Source organism: Urocampus carinirostris, chromosome 17 (assembly GCF_059441175.1).
Source record: "Urocampus carinirostris isolate Australia breed hairy pipefish chromosome 17, RoL_Ucar_1.0, whole genome shotgun sequence".
Lineage (NCBI taxonomy): Eukaryota > Metazoa > Chordata > Actinopteri > Syngnathiformes > Syngnathidae > Urocampus > Urocampus carinirostris.
In genome coordinates this window covers 12286615-12307152 of record NC_142365.1, presented here as the reverse complement: position 1 = coordinate 12307152, position 20538 = coordinate 12286615, and the positions used below count along the sequence as shown (strand labels likewise).

The 20538-nt window shown below is 40.6% G+C and overlaps 1 protein-coding gene across 1 annotated transcript; it reads left to right on the top strand.

Annotated features, from left to right (window-relative positions):
• The first annotated feature begins 1231 nt into the window (after window positions 1–1231).
• bckdk (branched chain keto acid dehydrogenase kinase) lies at window positions 1232–20105 on the top strand. The gene is made up of 11 exons (XM_088321128.1): window positions 1232–1601; window positions 5847–5915; window positions 5988–6098; window positions 7679–7726; window positions 10071–10190; window positions 10270–10368; window positions 11909–11982; window positions 14265–14393; window positions 16598–16687; window positions 16756–16911; window positions 19118–20105. The coding sequence occupies exons 1-11, from the start codon at window positions 1392–1394 to the stop codon at window positions 19260–19262; spliced, it is 1251 nt and encodes a 416-aa protein (XP_088177254.1). The 5' UTR covers window positions 1232–1391; the 3' UTR covers window positions 19263–20105.
• The last annotated feature ends 433 nt before the right edge of the window (window positions 20106–20538 follow it).

The following is a 20538-nucleotide window of genomic DNA, read 5'->3' as shown; positions in this document are numbered from 1 at the left end:
CATTAATGTGCTTTATTTTGAAAGACAAAACTCAGAATACAATGTGAACATTTTACAAAATACTCGCAATTCATTATCCCTCGTTGACGTTTGTTTGAACGGGGGTTTTGTTTTCCCCGTTATTTCCACATTCTTTTACTAATCCGGCCTGCCTCAGAACAGAAAGTCTGGATCCGACCCCAGAGCCAAACTGATTGACATCCCTGTCCTAGGATAAATCGCACTGGAGTGACCGTGATGCATTATCCCCGGATGACTACTGCTGAGTTTCGGGTGCATTTTTTGAGGGGTGGGTGGGGATGTGGGGGGATGAGGTTTTGGCCACTCAGGTGTGCCGATGTGGCCCACCTAAAATGAACTTCAATGTTTGGGTTAAAATGTACTCCACTGTTTTGGCCAACCATTATCCCCAGTCGACTAATGCTGAGAGCGGGGGTCGAGAGAACAGATTTGTGTCATGCATGGCGGTTCTTTTTTTCCGGTTCCTCCCGCTTAAAATGAACAGCACCCGAGCGTACGCTGTCCATTAACCCCAGAGTATCCCGGAGGACTATTTCTACAGGGTGGGCGTTTGGGCAGCAGAGTCCATCCATACATCCATTAGCTGCACCGCTTATCCTCAGTAGGGTCGCGGGGGTGCTGGAGCCCATCCCAGCTATCATCGGGCAGTGGGACACCCTGAACTGGTTGCCAGCCAATCGCAGGGCACACAGGGACAGACAACTCATTCGCTTATTCGCTCCCAGGAACAATTTGGACCAGCCAATTAACCTCACATGCATGTTTTTGGAATGTGGGAGGAAACTGGAGTGCCCGGAGGAAACCAACGCAAGCACGGGGAGAACATGCAAACTCCACACAGGGGGGTTGATCTCACGACCTCAGAACTGTGGCGCACACGCCCTAACCACTGCTTTATGTTAAAAATGAAAAGGGATAGGCTACCTCGTGGATTTTCGCTCATCGAGGTATTATCATACTCAAAACAGGCATTTATAAATAATACATTGTAAAATTACTTACATGAAATCATCTTTTACATTTTTCGTGACAATGCAAAAAAAAAAAAGGAAGAAAAAAGACGAGATGTTGAAATAATTTTGCAAACGTCTTCTGGGAATTGTTTACCAGCTTTTGTTTTCGTGAGCATGCGTGGGGACCCAAGCTCCGCCCCCGACCTCCTGTTCGGCCCACTGATTGGATGCGCTGTCTCCTAGTAAATCCTACCTCTCCCCCCCCAAAAATCATAAAATAGGCCAGTACCCCTCAGTTACTGTAAAACACGCTAACGTGCCTTTGTGCGCACTGGTGGCCACAACGTCCCCCAAATGGCCTCATAGCAGGCCGGACTTCCCTCACTCTGAACCGGCTGCCCGGTACTCGCCGCGGAGATGCTGAGCGGTGCCGCCAGCCGGGCCAGGCCGAGGCTGGGCAGCCTCTTGCCGTTAGCCCCGCTAACCTCGCGGCCGTCGTCCAACTTGGGCGGACGCCGGGCCAGGTCCACGTCGTCGCTGCAGGGTTTCTCCGAAATGTCCCGGGAGCGCTCTAAGACGGTGACGTCCTTTTACAACCAGTCGGCCATTGACGTCTCGGCGGAGAAGGTGAGGACAGCTAGCCACGATGCTAAGCTAGCTGGGAATATCAACTGCGTTCACTGACGGTTATTACTCTTCGCGACCTTGTGTCATTCAGTGAACCGTTCAGTTAAACGCATTCAACAACAATTTGCATTTTTAAAATAGTATCGTTAGTAATTGTCAATATTTGGTATTCATTCGTGATTTTCCCATGTCATAATGATTTTTTTTTTTATCCTAAGCGTGTGGAGCAATTAAACTCAGTAATCCCTCTTTTTTCGCGGCGGTTGCGTTCTCAATAGGTGTCCTGCGACATTATAAAACCCGCGAAGTAGAAATCTTTATTAAATACTCTGTTATACATTCAAACCAACGAAAAAGCCTAATATAAAGGCTCTATACTTTATTTAACAAGTACTCTACTTTAAAACCTTTTTTTATGTTTACAAATTTCTGCTGTACTGTCAAACTATAATTGTTAACATATCCTTGCTGCTTTATCACACTACTGTACTGATTACAGACCTTATCCCCATCAATAATATTTTATGCTATCATCTGGACGACAAAAATGGAGCATGAAAAGGACGTTCCAAACCATAGCTAAAAGTACCATATGCCTACTTTACAAATGTGTTTTTGACCCAAAAAATTCTGTACTGTCAAATTATAATTTTAAAACGAATCTACGGTTAAAAAAGCATCTTCTTCTGCCTTCTGGGGCTTTTTTCGTATGTTTGACATGATGGCTTTTAGAAAACCTTGAAATGGAATTACATGCGCGAAGGTAATGAAGGTTCCTCAAGCTGTTTGTACACAGTTTAGACCCAGAGTTATTAACGCAAAGCAGACACAGGCAGAAAAGAAGTGGGGTGACTGTTTAGCCAATCAGAATACAAACACAATGGACAATAAAATCCGCCACGTAACGAAACGGTGAAAAGAAAACCGCGATACAGCGAGGGATTACTGTATTCCCTTCCAAGTGGTGACATTTAGGGTTTCCACCTTAACGTAAGGGATGTTTTTCCCTATGAGTTATAAGCTGCAAAATGGTTCTACTTTTATATAAGTAAACCTTCTCAATTGATTTGGAAATTGATTATTCCCTCACTGTATCACGGTTCATCTTCCAGTCCCATTGCTTCACAAATTTTAATCATGCATTGTTTTCTGCATTCTGAAAGGGTAAAAAGTCGTTACCAGTGTAGGTATTGGTAAAATATATATATATGCAGATTATTTTTTATTTATTCACGGTATAATAATTGTTAAAAAAAGCGTCATGTTGGGAACATAACCACGGTGAAAAAGGACATATTTCTGTAGTTGAATATACCAAGATGCGTCAAGTATGGCTTCCATACTGAAAGAGATAGTACTATCTCATCGGAATTGATTTGGTTTGTCACAGCGTTTGTTTGAGTGTCAGAGGACGCACGTGAGACCAGAAAAACAAGGCCTTTAAAAGAGAGAAAGAAAAAAATGGGAGTGTTTGTTTTGCCGTGTCTGCGCCAGAACTCCCAGATGTCCATAAATCAACAGGCGTCCTAGTGTGCCTTTTTCTCTCCGGAAAACAAAAACTGACACGTGATTGTTTTCAATTTTTAAATTCAAGCCATGCTTATGTGCAGCTTGTAGATATTGTAGAACCACTTGTTATAAAATATTGTAGACATCTGGGATACGACGTGAAGTTGTTCTTAAGTGGGAATCGCAATGTGAAATTGACTTCTAGTGAGGGAAAGAAACCTATTGTAATCCGTAGCTATTGTGTTCCAAATCCTCACGACCCTGGATAAAAACATTAAAATATCAACAAAGGATGTAGTTTATACTATTTATGTGTATCTAAAAAAAAAAAAAATTAAGTAAAAGTGACATTTTATCTTCTTTGGGTGTGCTGTGACTTAAGCTGGTCGAGTGGAGTAGAGGGTGGATGCAGAGGGGAGGAGACAACGGATTTACAATTAAAAAGGCTCGACTTTTTTGTTGCCCCCTTATTTGTAATAATAGCCCCGATTACCAATTTAAAATGGCCAAACGCCTTAGCCAAGTATTGATTCATGTGCTTTTTTCGGTTTTCTTAGTTATCCCAAGCTTTGTTTTCATTCTTATCCTCTTCTTGCTGCTCCCTTTTGCGTCACTACTAGCCTCGGGACTCATGAGCAATGAATACAGAACAAAAACTAGCATTATATCGCCCGAATGCAAAGTCTTAAAGCACACAAGATTATGAACTTAACTAAGAGAAAGAGAAATAGTTTGGCCAATAGCCGACCGGCATTTTCCATGATGTCGACCAATATCAGACTGGCATGAGGTGCAACCTGTCAAATTTGTAATTTCATACGTAATTGGGCACGCCCCAAAAATTGTTGTTTATACTGTATAGTGGGGAAAATACTGTAAAAATTGGCTGAAAAAACAATGTTTTCTACAAAACTCAATTCCAATGAAGTTGGGAAAGTGTGTTAATTGCAAATAAAAATTGATCCAAGTAAATTGCAAATTCTTTTCAACCCATATTTAAATGAATGCACAGCAAAGACAACATATTTATTGTCTTCACTCATAAACTTTATTGTTTTGGGAGAAAATCATCAACTCTGTAATTTGATGACAGCAACACGTGCCAAAATAGTTGGGACAGGTGTCAATAACTACTCAGAAAGTGGATGAATGGAAATCAACCAACTATTTGCAGGTGAACAGATGAATTAGCAACAGGTGAGAGTTGTTACTGGGTATAAAAAAGGGAGACCCGAACAAGCTAAGTCATTCACATGCAAGGATGGGGCGAGGTTCACCTCTTTGTGAACAACTGCGTGAGCAAATTGTTGAACAGTTTAAAAACAACATTCCTCAAAGTACAATTGCAAGGAATTTAGGGATATCATCATCTACAGTCCATAATATTGTGAAAAGGTTCAGGGAATCTGGAGAAATCACTGTGCGTAAACGGCATGGCCGTAAACCATTATTGAATGCCCGTGACCTCCGAGCCCTCAAGCGGTACTGCATTAAGAACCGACATCAATGTGTAAAGGACATCACCACATGGGCTCAGGAACACTTTGGAAAACCACTGTCAGTCAATACAGTTCAACGCTATATCCGTAAGTGTGGGTTAAAACTTTATGTTGCAAAGCGTAAGCCATTCATCAACAACATCCAGAAACGCCGCAGGGTTCTCTGGGCCCGAGCCCATCTAAAATGGACTGATACAAAGTGGAAAAGTGTTCTGTGGTCTGATGAGTCAGTTTTCCAAATTGTGTTTGGAAATTGTGGACGTCGTGTCCTCCGGTCCAAAGAAGAACAGAACCACCCAGACTGTTATGCACGCAAAGTGCAAAAGCCAGCATCTGTGATGGTATGGGGGTGCATGAGTGGCCAAGGAATGGGTAACCTGCACATCTGTGAAGGCACCATTAATGCAGAAAAGTACATTCAGGTTTTGGAACAAAGTATGTTGCCATCCAAACAGAATCTTTACCATGGGCGCCCTTGCTTCTTCCAGCAGGATAATGCCAAGCCACACACTGCACGTCTCACGACAGCGTGGCTTCGTAGTAAGAGGGTGCGGGTGCTTGACTGGCCTGCCTGCAGTCCTGACCTGTCTCCCATTGAAAATGTGTGGCGCATTATAAAGCGCAGAATAAGACAAAGGAGACCCCGGACTGTTGAACAGCTGAAGCTGTACATAAAGCAAGAATGGGAAAGGATTCCACTATCAACGATTCAACAACTAGTCTCCTCACTTCCTAAACGTTTATTGAGTGTTATTAAAAGGAAAGGTGATGTAACACAATGGTGAAGAAGCCCCTTTCCCAACTACTTTGGCACTTGTTGCAATTATAAAATTCTAAGTTTATCATTATTTGCTTATGGAAATAAAGTTTATGAGTTTGAACATGGATAATCTTGTCTTTGTGGTGTATTCATTTAAATATGGGTTAGAAAAGGTTTGCAAGTCATTCTATTCTAATTTTACTGACATTTTAAACTTTTTCCCAACTTCAATGGAATTGACTTTTGTACATTTTAAGGTGACGATTCCCCGATTTTCCACCGTTTGTTTTATAACGATGACCAACAGCAGACAGGCTTTTTCAAGACAGAGAGTGTGTTGATGATGTTGTATAGTGGGGAATATGCCGTAAAGAGGGGCAGATAACAATGTATCCCACACCGTGTCGTAAAAACGTTGTAAGAGGGGGGTGATCACCTTATCCCCGGGGATCTAAGGTCATCTTTGTAATTTTTTAGGCCTCTGTAAGACTCACCTTGGCCACTTTGCTGTACGCTGGCAAGTCACCGGACGGACACCACATCCTGGTCAGTGCTCTTGAACTTTCATATTTTAAGAGAACATCATTTTTTTAACAGATCTGGTGTGTTTTTTTCTAGAGCAGCGCAAAGTACCTGCACAAGGAACTCCCGGTACGCATTGCCCACCGCATCAAGGGATTTCGCAGCCTGCCTTTCATCATCGGATGTAATCCCACCATCCTGCAAGTGGTGAGGAAACATATTATTGTATTGAATTGTACACAGAATTCTCAGGGTTTGAGTGTTTGCATCGGTTATCTGTATCGGCCGCCGTTTTGTGACTGTTATGGTTGCGGGATCCAGAATCCAAAATTAATTACTGATTATATATGATACAATATCAGCAGGAATTATAGATATATTTTAATACATCTGGGCAAAACATAGTTTGAATTTTGGATCAATTCTCATCAACATCAACAACCTTTCTTTGAATCCTGCTCCTTAATTTCAGGTTTTCCATTGCCAACGAATAAAGTGAATCCCTTAAGACGCTCAGAAAAAAACTGATACTGATATCGGACTGACATCGGATATGGAAATTGGATCGGGACCATCACATTTTTTAAGTCCGGGACTGAGGGTTTATGTATCAGTGGAACTTTAAATAGCATTGGTATATTTAGATCACATTTAATGCAATAATAACAATGTCACTGTCGTGAAAAAAAATATTCTCCAAAATAAAATATGACAAGAAATTGGGAATACGTTAGCAGGAAATAAAAATGTGGATACAAACCAGAATACTGTCATAATCCATTTTTCGTTATTTTTCATTTTCTTTGCGGAATATTTTACATTAATATTTGTATTTATTTATTGCATTTTTCTATCTTTGTGTGATAAAAACAAAAAGGAGAGTATGTTTGCAGAGAAGAACAAAATGGAAAACAAATATTAATTATTTGATATTTCACTTTAAAAAAAAATATTTCCTGTTTGCATAAAATGGAAACATCTGAATATGCTTGCAACCAAAAAGAATATGAGGTATACTTTCATTTTCCCTTTTTGTCATTTAATGTTTTCTGCTTGCAGAAAATATATATATATTTTTAATGACACTAAAATACTGAACACTGTACGTCTTTTTTGCACGAGTGACAAAATGCATTGATTAACTACAGAAATATCTAGCATTTTGATTTACAGACACAGTTCAAGGTCACCAAACCATGCAAGATAAAGAAAAAATGCACAAAATTAAGAGAAGAAAAACGAGCATTACGGTAAAAAATACACTATGATAATAGAAAGCATACAGTAAATAGGGCTGGCATCTCTCCCACCTTTGTGAATTTAAACTGCAAATCCTCGTATTTCTGTTGGGGGATACAACTACAAAATTGTAATTTGATCACATTTGATATGGCCTATTTTGCTTTTGTACATTGTTGAAATGTTTGAGGTATTCTTTGGATGATTTGTGTGCGCAGAAGAGGACCCCAATCCAGTATTTTTTTTTTTTCATCTCCCTTGTTTCTAAGTAGGACGGGAAAAGGCAGGCTTTTTCTCTCACGTGGCCTGTGCCTCTATTCTTTCTTTTCTTTTTTTTCGATGAACTTTCCCCCACTTTCTTTCTCCCCTTCAAATTCTCGCCAGTATTCTCACGCCTCACCGAATTCATTCATACAAGAATGAAATTGTCTTGATTTGTTTTGGAACGGCGAGAAAACTTTGTGGTAGTTTTGTACCATGCATGCTAGAAAATGTGTGTTCCACGAGGCCTGCTGAGGAGCTCACTATATATTTTTTTCTTCCTCCAGCACGAGCTCTACATCAGAGCGTACCATATGCTGAGCGAATTCCCGACTGTGAGTAAAACGCGCACACGCACGTGACTGTGTTTGCACGCATGTGGTCAAGTCGGGTTCAAGTTCCTCGTGTGTGCTCCCTGTCAAGATGATGGAAAGGTTTCTTGGAAAACGCAAAGTGCTCGGCGAAGACTGTTGTTTAGAATGGGAGGCTCATAAAGTGTATATGTAATATATGGATATAGATAGATGTATACAAAAAATGAATGCTTAATTTAATGTGATATTTTTACCAATTCCAACTTTAATATTGAAGGACAAATGACGTTGATGTCATCATTGCCCCGTTTTAAACATAACATTAACATCAACACACTTAAAACATTTACATTTTTGTATCACTCACATATTTTGTCTCTCCCTCTGTTCCTCTCCCCTCTCTCAATTCTCTTCTCTCACACTATCCCCTCTTCTGTTACGATCATGTCTTCTCTATCCTCACTTCTCCCTCTTCTCTCCTCTCTCTGTACTTTACTCGCTTCTCTGAGTTTCTTTCTTTATCCTCAGTTTCTCCCACTATCCTCCCATATTTCTTCTTTTTCTATCCACATACTCCCTTTTTTTCTTTTCTCCTTTCACTTCTCTTTCAATCCTCTTCTCTCTTTTATCTTGCTTCTCTTTCTCTGTCATGTTTTTGCTTCTTTCTCTTTATATTCTCCCATTTCTCTTCTCTTTTTCCTCTTCTCTCTCTCTTCCCTCCTTTCTCTTCCTTTTCCCTCTATTGGCTCTCCTCTTTTTGTCATTTACCATCTTCTGTCTATCCTCTTTTTTTCTCTGTATCATCTCTCTATCCTCTCATCTCTTTTTTACCTCTATTCTCTCCCTAATGTTTCCCTTTTCCTCTCTATTCTCTCCTTTCTCTTCTCTTTCTATCCTCTTTTATTTCTATCCACTCATTTTTCTTCTCACTATCCTCTCTGTACCCTCTCTTTTTTGTCCTCTTTTTTTTCTTTCTCTTTTCTCCTTTCTCTTCTCTCTTCTATCATTTAATATAGAGTATAAAGTTGTCCCCCCTTTTTTAACGACTTGCAGCAAATGAGTTATTTTGACAATTATGATAATGACTTTACTGATTTTTTTAATTTAAAAAAAAGACAAAATAACGCATATTAAGCTAGGTTCACACTTCAAGTCAAGTCATTTTTATTTGTATAGCCCTTAATCACAATTAGTCTCTAAGGGCTTCACAAGTTAGACCTTAATGCTTAATGCTCAATTCCAATTTTTCGGGGGGTGAAATCTGCTGTTTTTGTGGGATCGTTGACATTTCCAACTAAAAGTGACTGTGCAGACGCGCCACAACGGTCACGCATGCGCATAAGAGGACACGTGACGTCACACGCAATGCACTCATGTTTGCGGAAGTACTCATGGATGTTAACATCGTCCCTCCAAATATTAATTAAATCCAAAACATCACTGTCCCCCATTAGATGCTGTCTCGTGGTGGGATTTGTATGTAGACATCGTTAACTACCTCTAGGGGATGATATCGCTTTAAGAATGAACCCGAACGACATGTTCTAAATCTGCTGTGTGATGACGGCAGTTCCGTGGGTTACATAATAAACAAGTACCAACCTTCCCCTAATGTGTCATTTAATGACACTCTGTGTTTTCGTCCGTCATGGTTGTTGATTTCTGCACTTTCACCCGCCTGGTTGAATGCAGAACATTGACGTCTGCCGCTTATCGATGACGTGCGTCTGGACCGTTCACAGCAGTCTCTTTCCAAAAGATCGGATATGTATCGGATTTAGGACCTCATATGAAAGTGTTCTGGTGTGAAAAAAGCGTATATGTGCGCTTCAGAGGGACATTAACAGATCAGATGCAGGTTGCGTCCGTGCAAAAAAAAATCTGATTTCCCTCCAGTGTGAACCTAGCCTTAGTCTGCTTATTAAAAAGTTCAGACCTGGTTGCACATTTTCTTTATTTTACTTCTTTCTTTTTTCTATGTGACATTTCCACTCAAACATATTTTTAATTGGTAAAAAAAAACACCCTCTCAAATAATTTGAATTTCATTGAAACTATGTACGAACAATTATCTTTAAAAAAAGTAATTTTTCGAGGTGTTTTGAGGAGAAAAAGAACTGTTTTAATTCTTCACAAACTCATAAAACATTCGAGCACACACAAAAAAAGGAGTCTATTTTAAGTCCAACTGTCTGGAATAATATGCTAACTCGTCCCATTTTCTCCATATACCATATAAGCCATGTAGCATTTTTCAAAACTGAAGTAAGACAGTCACTCAAAAGTCCTGAAAAACGGTTTTAAATCGTCTTAAAGTAGTCCAAAGAACAAAATGTGACCATAATCTGCCCACATGCGCACTCAGATCAAAGATCAGGACGTGGAATCTCGCTTCTGCAAGCTGGTGCAGCAGCTGCTGGACGACCACAAGGACGTGGTCACCATGTTGGCGCAGGGATTCCGGGAGTGCCGAAAGCACATACAAGTAAGACGCGACGAGCTCCTCAAGATTTCCAGCAACTTTACACGTTTCCTTTATTTCTCTCTCGTTTGGGCATCCCCAGGACGAAACGATCCTGCGCGGCTTCCTGGACACCACGTTGTGCTCCCGTCTCGGCATCCGAATGTTGGCCACGCACCACCTGGCCCTGCACGAAGACAACGTGAGTCCTTGCGCTGATATTTTTATCTGTCCTTTACTCGTTCATTGTCACGTCAAAGGTAACACGGAGCTCCAATCTTTTTTAAGCTGAGAGCTACATTTTTGTTCCAGATTAGTGCCTTTCTCAAATAACCTACCTTGTTATTAGCTGCAATTATTATATGTATTGTTAAACTAGTCAAACTTGTATAAAGACACAGAGTGAAAAATTGTTGCACTTTGGACAGAACAAAAAAATGCTGTACTCTATAATATCTGTTAAGTAAAATAATGCTGTTATAGAGCGGGATCGGCCAAACTTATTGAGTCGTGGGCTGCATTTGGTTAAGAATGTTGTCAAGAAGAGGGATAAAGTGATTGATTTTTATCTTTTTGTCCCATTTGGTACAGTCTTGAATCCAATAACTTGCAATACATTTGTCTTATATCACTGCTGCCATTTTAAAAAGACATATCTTGACTTTTATTTTATTTCATGGGAGGCTTATTAAAAAACAATTTTTTTTTGCACATTCCAATCAGTCAAAAATAAATTTAAGAGAAGCAGCGACATTTATGAACAAACATGCATGCAGACATTCAAAAATACATTATATATTTCTTATTTTATAAATGAATCAAATAATTAATTAACACATTTAAGTACTTTATACAACACATTATTATTTTTTACCATTTAATACTTTAATCTTATCACATTTTTGTTTGGCTGGCCGGATGGAAAAGCTCGAAGGGCCACATAAGGCCCCCGGGCAGTAGTTTGCCTATCCATGTTATAGAGTCTCTCTAACCAGTGTTGGGTACTTTACTTAAAAAAAGTAATTAGTTATAGTTTCTCGCTACTTTTTCCAATAAGTAACTGAGTTTGTAACCGAGTTACTCTGTTCTAAAAGTAACGAGTAACCAGGGCAAGTAACTATTTCCGTTACGTTAAAAAAAAAATGTTGTATGTCAAAGAATTTGAAATTTCCTGAGCAGTATTCGAGTCAGTTGAATAGAGAAGGACAGACAGGTAGATGTGTTGGAGAACCTTGTAATATTTTTTGCATTTCAGCGGCTTGATCCACAGACATGTCGGGGAGTTGCTCCTGTTTTCATTGCTTTGGAGTCGAAATGCTTATTGAGTCAGAGGGCACAAGGTGGGTAGCGAGAGGGGAGGAGGTGCAGCTCGACTGCATTAGCGAGCTTAAATAATCGGCCAGTCAAATTGAATAAAAACGTCGCTACGATATCTGTCAAATTCCCAATTATCGGTGCCGATAATCGTCCCGCCCGATAATCGTCCCGCCCGATAATCTGTTGACCTCGAGTTAAAATGGGCTAAGTCAACTACTAAAATACCATGCCAGCTAGAAAGCAGGTTTCCTAGAAAATCACAATGATTGCTATTCTCAGAAGCGGTCAGTGGACTACTTGGGTGTTCTTGGAGCTAGCGGGCACCACAATGGTGACCCCTGACCATCGCCTTGGTCTCTTCCTGGACGCCTTCAGTCATCGCAGCAACCAAGTGAGCTAAAATTCCGTTTCCATTTTTCTTGCAGCCGGACTTTGTGGGAATCATCTGCCGCCGTCTGTCCCCCAAGAAGATCATCGAGAAGTGGGTGGACTTTGCCAGGTCAGCGTCTTTGATCACCTCTTTTTCCGTGCTCTAAGGCTCACCCTCCAAAAAGTATTTATGTAAAAAAAAAATTTCATATAAAAGGCGCACCGGGCTATAAGGCGCATGGAGTTGAAACTACTGTAAGGGCAGTCTGAATATTTCACTGATCACAATTGCTTAGAACTGCATAACATTAAATACGATGGGAATTTAAACCAGATTACGGCGTGGCGTGCACCGGATACTATAGTTTAGACTACTTATGAAAGGGTATATTGAGCCGGGCCGTGAGAATATTGTCAGAGATGTAACCGGTCTAGGGTACAGCCGACTCGCAGTCTTTATGAAGCGCACAAGATTCTCACCTGAATAACGATTAAGTCGTTGTGGTAAGTAATTTGGTGGTTATTGATTGAATGAAGAGAATGATCTTTTTTTTTTTAATTATTTTATCTTATTTTTTTTTTTAGACCCGGTTAATGGGGACCAAAACCACCCGCGAAAAGTGAAAATCCGCGAGGTAGCGACGCCCCTTTAAAGATGCTTAAAAAAAAAATTGTCTTTTTTTTTTTTTTTTTTTTTTAGACCCGCGAAGCTCTGAACCTGCAAACGTGGAACTGCGAAGTAGCGAGGTCCCACTGTAATGCAATAGTGGACACCCATCCATGTCCCTAGAGGCTTGGTGGTTGGGATTCATTGCTCTTACCAATATTCTCTGGTTCGATTCCCGTTTCCACCATTGTCATTGGAACTGCGATCAACAATTGCACAAATATGAAAACGCATTTTTAATTTTGTCCACATAGAAGATGCACACGTTTAAATAACTGGCCAATTTAGGGTTTCCGGTGCGCCTTATAGTCTGGAAAATATGTATATACAGGGATCAGAATTTTCCGCGGATTTCCGCTGTTTTTGAACCCCAAAGGTCATTCCCGTAAATCGTCTAAATTCGATGAGAAAATATTTTGGGGGGGTGAGGTATGATACGTGACTGTTTCATCACCCCAAGTTAGCAGTTAGAGATCGCGAGAAAAATCGGCAAAAAGAAGCGCAGCGCATTAGATCTATAACACACAACAAATAGATCGACTCCTACCATTGGTCGATAGGTTCGCTGATAACCAATCAGCGGAGCTTTTGTTCAGAGCATTGGCTTTCTCAAACATGGCGCTCCTTCCGGTCTTTTCAAACGGTGAAATGAGTGTTTGAAAAAGTAAATATGAAAATACTAAGAAAAGAAGACGAGGCTTTTGTCTCCGAGATTGATAAAGGAATCAAGAATAAATTTAAGTGGTCATGGCTGGAGAAGACTGTCACAGTAAACGTTAAAATCGGCGCAAAGATCGAGGAAGTTACAGAAACTTTGAGCCAGTTCATCGCAAAGTGTGATGTTCCAGGGAAAGCAAAGTGTCTACAGGTATACTGTGTCGATCTGATCAATTATGGTACGCGAGGTTGTGTGGCACTGATCGATCATGCTAAAATGAACAAGCACAAAGCAAAAATAGCTTGCCGGCGATCAAATTATGCACTCGGATCCGCATTTAAAATCGGCAGTGAAACTAACAGTAACACCACCGGTTCAACATTATTGGCCGTTCCAAATCCTTCCACTTCAAATACTAGCAGCAGTCAACCACTGGTTCCCCTGTGTGACAGAAAATCCCAATCTGAGGTATTTATAAATCTATTTATTTATGAAATGATTTTATCTTTTGTGTTTATACAATATTTAGAACAGGATAAACTAAATTTAAAATTTGTTATAAACATGATTAAAATAAATTATTTTGTATCATCATGATCATGTTCAATATTACAAATGCTTTTAATGTCAATATATTATTATTTTTTTAATTTATATATATATATATATATATATATATTTATATATAAAATACATGGTTTCTGTTTTGTTGGATTTAATTCATTCTAGTGCAATTTTCACATAGCAAATAAGAGAAATGCTGTTGGCTTCAGGGGGGCTTCGCCCCCCAGAGCCCCCCACCGGGCTCCGCCCTGGACCTGGCCGGGGCCTGCGGCCCCTGGACCCTGGCTATTTCAGCTGAAAATGAAAATCTCCATTCTGATCCCTGTATATATTTTTTTTTTCCCCACTCATCGGCAGATAAACTTTGTGAAGGTTATCGCTAATGTTGACGCGGTCACCGTTATCGCTCATGTTGACGCGGTCACCGTTATCCCTCCGGCCCGCCATTCCAGTCGAGTGATTTTGTTTGCCTGTTTAACAAGAGCACACACGCGTAACGTTGGGCTTCCGTGTTCGAGCGCAGGCGTCTGTGCGAGCATCAGTACGGAAATTCTCCCCGAGTTCGCATCAACGGCCACGTGGCGGCGCGCTTTCCCTTCATCCTGCTGCCGCTCGACTACATCCTGCCCGAGCTGCTCAAGAACGCCATGAGGTACGTTACGAATTTCCATGGGTTTTTGGCTGCCAATACGAGTCAAACCGTGTTTTCCATCTACTCAGTAAAAAAAGTCACATTTGTTTTGACTTCTCTGCAACGATAACTTGTGTAGTGCTGCCCCCTAGTGGACAAGGAGTATACTTTAGGCCAGGGGTGTCAAACCCATTTTAACTCGGGGGGCCACACGATAGAACAAACATTCTGTCGGGGGCCGGAGTAGTAGATTGAGGAGAAAGAAAAAGGGAGATAAAGAAATAAGAGAAAGAGGGAGGGAAAAAAGAGAGGGCGGGAGAGAGAAAGAAAAAGAGAGAGAGAGCGCGAGAAACAAAAGATAAAAAGTTGTGAGAGAGGGGGAAAAGAAGGGGAGAGGAAGAAATAAATCCAAAGATAAATAGAAAGACAGAAGGGGAGAAAAGAGAAAAGAAAGTGCGAAGGGTATAAAGAGAGAGAGAGAAAAGGAAAAAAGGAAGTTAAAGAGAGAGAGAGATACACAAGTACAGTGACTTTGTGAAAGGCACCTGGCTTTGGCGACATCACGTTGACATATTTCAACCTGCAGCTTGTTTTTCTCTTGCGCTTCTCTGAGTGTTGTCTCACAGGCCAGATTCAATTCCTTAGCGGGCCTGATTTGGCCCACGGGCCGCCTGTTTGACACCTGTGCTTTAGGCAGTGTTAGTCATATTTCAGTAGAAGTAGCAAGTCATGTTTTTTGTGACGCCCTTAATCACTAGGAGTCTCAAAGGGCTTTACAGGCCACAGACTATTGCAAACTACAGACTATTATTTCATCATCTGATCTTAAACTTAGTTTATTTTTTATTTTTACTTCTTTTCCACTTTTTCTTTTTCTTTTTTTCCCCTCTAGCCACTCATGTAAGCACCTTGCCTTGCCTTACGGCTATGACTTGGTATTGTTGGCTGCTCCATGTAATTAAAGCTCGCTTTGTTCTTCAGACCGTCGCCGAATCCTTTGATTACGGCATCTATCACTTTTTCAACCGTTACCTTTTCTAGCCACTCAGGCTAGCCATTTGGCTACATATTTTGGCTTGCCGCTCTTGTTAATGTTAGTTGCCCTTTGTAAATAAAGCCTGAATCACCCCTAAGAATGTTAAAGGCATCTTTGACTTTTTTCCCCACTTTCCTTCTCTAGCCACTCGTATTACCATTTGGCTGCAGGCTGTGCCTTGGTTGGCCGTTGTTTTGGTTAGCCTCTGTGTATTAAACCTTGGTTCGCTCTTCCGGTTTTCCTCCATCTTTCACTCTTCTCCGACGGTTTCCTTTTCAAGCCACTATTGTTAGCCACTTGGCTAACTGCTATGGTTTCCTCAATGGAAATAAAGCTCTCTTCGTCCTTCCGAGTGGTGATGAGTTCTCTGATTCAGGCATCTCCCTTTTTATTTTACTCTTTCCTTCTCTAGCCACTCATGTTATTCACTTGGCTATAGGTTATGGCTCACCACGAGTTATGGCATTTTCCAGTTTCTTTCCCCAGCCATTGGGCTGCAGGCTATGGCTAAGTGCTAACAAATATTGCAACGTGTCTTTTGGGCTTTTGTTCTGCAGGGTTCCCGTCGATGCTTGAAGTTTTAAAAGGCGTTTATGTCATTATTTTAAAATGAAGGACTTGATTGGCGTTAAAATGTCTTAAATCCAATTTTCAAAAATCCTATTAAAAAATTAGATTTATATTTGTTTTAACTAAAAATAATTAGTTTAAATAAACGAATAAATAAATAAAAATTCATGCATCATGATAAAAATGTAGCAAAATAGCTCTTTGGCATTAGTAGTTATCTGCCCGTTTCGACTGAGGGTCCATTAAGTACTGTCACCATCATGTTTTGTCTAAAACTTTGGAGAGTGCTAGGTTTTTCAGATGAAAACTTTTCAACCGGACCAAAATGTGATCTAAAAAGAAATTAAAATAATTTGTTTAAGATTGCTTCTCATTCATGTTGAGTTTTATTGTTTGTTTCAATTTTGTTTTTTGTTGACGTGGTCTTGAATTGGATTTCAAAAGGCATTTAAAAAGGTCTTAAGTCTTGATTTTAACTTGGCTTAATCTGTAAGAACACTGGTAGTGTTTTCTTATTCCATTGCACATGCTTCAGCCTCATTCTGAAGTACAACCACCCATAGAGGTGAATAATTTCACACTGTCACTTTAAACAAAAACACATTGCATTTGTTACCAGGGCCACCATGGAGAGCCATTTGGACACGCCCTACAACGTCCCGGACGTGGTGGTTACCATTGCTAACAACGACACGGACTTTGTCATCAGGTAGGTGGCGCCGGGTCCAGGACCGCCTTCAGGCTCCACCTCCTGACTTTTCTCGACCCCCCCTGTAGGATCTCGGACCGCGGCGGCGGCATCCCGCATCGGATCATCGACAAGGTGATGGATTATCACTTCAGCACGGCCGAGGAGAGCGCGCAGGACCCTCGCATGAGCAACTTTTTCAACAACATCACCAACAGCGGCAACCAATCGGGACCCATGCACGGGTACGGAACCCCTCCAATCTGTTCCCCGTACCATTGAAAGTCTCTGGCAGGCCGCCAGGGTTTAATTGGTCCTAACCGAGTCTCATAAACTTTTATTAAAAAATATTATATTTTCGAAAATAGATAGATGTGAAGTTGATCAAAATAAGGATATCTCATTATATAAAAGATCACAAACGACATGGAGTGCTCGCTTGCACCATTGTTTGTCCTCGGTTGATTGGTTAATAAGCATGGTTTCGTCTCTGTTGCTGCGCTCACTTGTTTGCTGACAAGAGGTGGAGGGGCAGCGGCACGGCACAAGTGTGCACAGGAACGGGTCAAGAAAGGAAAGTGTAGTACGACGGACAAAAAGAAAAAAAGGGGAAAATGAGTCAAAGCAGGAAAATGATCCTAAAATGGACTTTATTTGAATTGAATTAAGGGCTCCAACGCAAGAGTGCATTGTCCATCACTGACAGGGATTTTGTGTTGCCTGACTTTCATCTTGCTTAGTGTTAAAGAAAATCTGTTGAAATTAGTTAAAAGTTCGCTGTAGTGTTAACTTCATCCATAATTTTACATTATTATTCGTAATATATCAGTTGAAGTAAAAATAAATAAATCTTAAGAGCCATTTGAGAGCTCTTTGTCGTGAGCCGAGCAGAAAAAGCCGCTTCTCTAAAAAATAGCCAGGATTTCCCATTACTAATAGGTTTCATGTTACGATAACGTATATATCAACTTATATGTTTTCTCCATAATTTATGCTTTTTCTGATCTGTTCAATTTGTGTTCGTTGTATTTTTGTACGTGAACGATTTTTTTTTTTTCGTTTCTTTGTTAGAACGATCTCGTTTTACCCATTTTTGCCCTAATCCAGATTGTCTCAGGCATAACGACCAGCAACGGGTGCTGGTAGGAGGAGACAACTTCATCGTAGATTGATAATACTGCCAAAGTGCACTGGCAAAGGTTATCCTAGTATGCTAACAGCTACATGCTAACAAGTCAGTAAAGTAATAGTCTAAAGCAGGGGTGTCAAACTCATTTTAACTCGGGGGCCACATGATAGAACAAACATTCTCTCGGGGGTCGGACTAGTAAATCAGAGAGAAAGGAAAATAACAGAAAGAAATAAGAGAAAGAGAGGGAGAGAAAAAGACAGAGGGTGGCACAAAGAAAGAATGAAAGGGAGAGAAAAGAGAGAAAGCGAACAAGAGTGAACGTGAGAACAAGAGATAAAAAGAGAAATAGTGAGAGAGGGGGAAAGAAAGAGAGGTACAAAGAAAGAAATCCAAAGACAAATAGAAAGAGAGGAGAGAAAAAAAGAGAAGGAGAGAAAGAGAGAAGAGAAAAGCAAGAGAGAGGGAGAGAGAGAAATGGAAAGCAGGGAGAGCAAAAGAATGTAGCAAGACACAGGAAGAGACAAAGAGGAACAAAGAAAGAGAAAAGGAGAGACATAGCGTGAAAGAGTGAGACAGAGAGTGAGAGAAAAAGGTAGGAAAAGAGAGAGACAGAGAGAGAGAGAGAGAGAGAGAGACAAAGACAGAACGAGAGAGAGACAGACAGACCGAGAGAGAGACTGAGACAGAGAGACCGAGACAGAAACAGAGACAGACCGAGAGAGAGACCGAGACAGAGACCGAGAGCACCCCTGGTCTAAAGGGTACATGCTTATGAGTCATCCTAACAGCTGCATACTAACAAGTTATGCTAACAGCCACATGCTAATAAGTTATGCTAATAGCCACATGCTTACGAGTCATTCTAACAAAATATGCTAACAGCTTCCTGCTGACGAATTATGTTAACGGCTTCATGCTGAGGAATTATGCTAAGGGCAACATGCTAACTGAATATTCTAACAGCCACATGCTAACAAGTCATACTAACTATGCTAATGGGTACATGCTAACGAGTCATGCTAACAATTACATGCTAACAAGTTATGTTAACGTTACAGGCTAACAAATTTATGCTTACAAATCAGGATAACAGCTACGTGTTAACCCATCAGGCTAACAGCTAAATGCTAACGCTAGAAAATGTTATCCTCGATCAAGCACTTCTTTTTGAAGTGTATTTCTATCACCTATCTTTTTCATTACATGCTTTTGGGTGGGACGCCATTCGTCATAGATCTAGTTTCTCGATTTTGCTCTAAAAATGCACCGGATGGATGCCCTAGATCGTGGACCCCTAACGGACAGGATTTGGGTTTCAGGTTCGGATTCGGGCTGCCGACGTCCCGGGCCTACGCCGAGTACTTGGGGGGCTCGCTCTCCATCCAGTCCATGCAGGGCATCGGAACCGACGTCTACTTACGACTGCGCCACATCGACGGCAAAGGGGAAAGCTTCCGAGTCTGATTCCGCCTTTTTCCACGTTTCGTTTCTTTTTTTCGACCTCTTTCTTTTTTGCCTTAGACGGATTATAAGCTATGTTAGCTCTCGAGATGAGGACTCGGCTCCTGCTTTTTTTTTTTCTTTGTTTTTGATAGCCGGTCTTTGGATTTGTTTGTGGACAAACTGCATGATAGGCAAGAGAGAAAAGGAGTTTCTGTAATGAAGACACTCGAAATGATGAAGGAAAAACCACATGCCATAAAACAATAGATTGATTTTTCTTTAACGGCGGGACATTTTCTTGCCTTTTTCATTTATTGTCTTTTGTTATGATTTAGTGTTCTTTTCCCCATTTGCACTCTTCAAAAAACGGAATTGTATTTTGTAAAAAAATGACGCATGCAGAACTAGTTTAAAATTCTCATTGTACCTTATTTTTAGACATTAATCGATCAGTTCACATGTTCTGAAATTGCTTCATTTAAAAAAGATCTATTATATGTGTCATGCATTTCAATACTTTTCCAAGGTTAGCACGGGTCCTTGGAAATGCTTGAATTTTATTGTTTCCAAGGATTGAGAGGTGATGGGATTTTGGTTGAAGTGTTTGTAAATGCTTGAAATTGTTGCAAAGGACCACGACAAGTCTGCCTAAAAACGACACTGAGACTACTCTCTTGTGATGAACGGTAGCTGCTATTCGTTTTTATGACAAATATTAACTTATCTTTTAATGGAACTGGAAAATTTGGACAATTGGCTTTTAAATTCCTTAAAAAGTTCCTTAAATTCGGCCTTGAAAATGTGTACAGATCCTGATATCTGCTCTTGGGTTAATTTGAAAATATATTTGTCTTCTTGGGGTGAGTTTTGAGGGTTATTGTTTCAGCCTCTACCGACAACACGCCAAAGTGAAAGTTGGACTAGCTGACAAGCCTCGACCTTTAATTGACTTTGAAGCCTTTACAGCTCAAGAATTTCTTGCAGACGATTCCTCAAAAGGTTTCCTTCAGCGTGTTCACCCCAATGATCATTTTCGACAGACTGAGCTTGCGTTTAGAAAAAAGGAGCCATCTGCTGGTCAAAAGATGGAACTGCAACAGACTGAACAATTCATTTGTGTAAGCCTTACACTGTAAGGTGATCCGCCTTCGAGTTGAGTGTGTTATTTTCTATGTGTTAGGAAGAATGCAAAAATAAACCCCGCTACAGAAAACTTAGAAGGGGGCTGTTGCAAGAACAGTGTATTAGGATGCTGACGTTCTCCTCATGGAGATATTCTCCCTATTGTATATATACA

Excerpts from the sequence above, each read along its gene's own strand:
- bckdk (XM_088321128.1), top strand. The coding sequence starts at position 1,392 with ATGCTGAGCGGTGCCGCCAGCCGGGCCAGGCCGAGGCTGGGCAGCCTC. Across the intron at positions 16,688-16,755 it reads GACACGGACTTTGTCATCAG|GATCTCGGACCGCGGCGGCG; the intron begins GTAGGTGGCGCC and ends CCCCCCCTGTAG. Across the intron at positions 16,912-19,117 it reads CAATCGGGACCCATGCACGG|GTTCGGATTCGGGCTGCCGA; the intron begins GTACGGAACCCC and ends TTTGGGTTTCAG.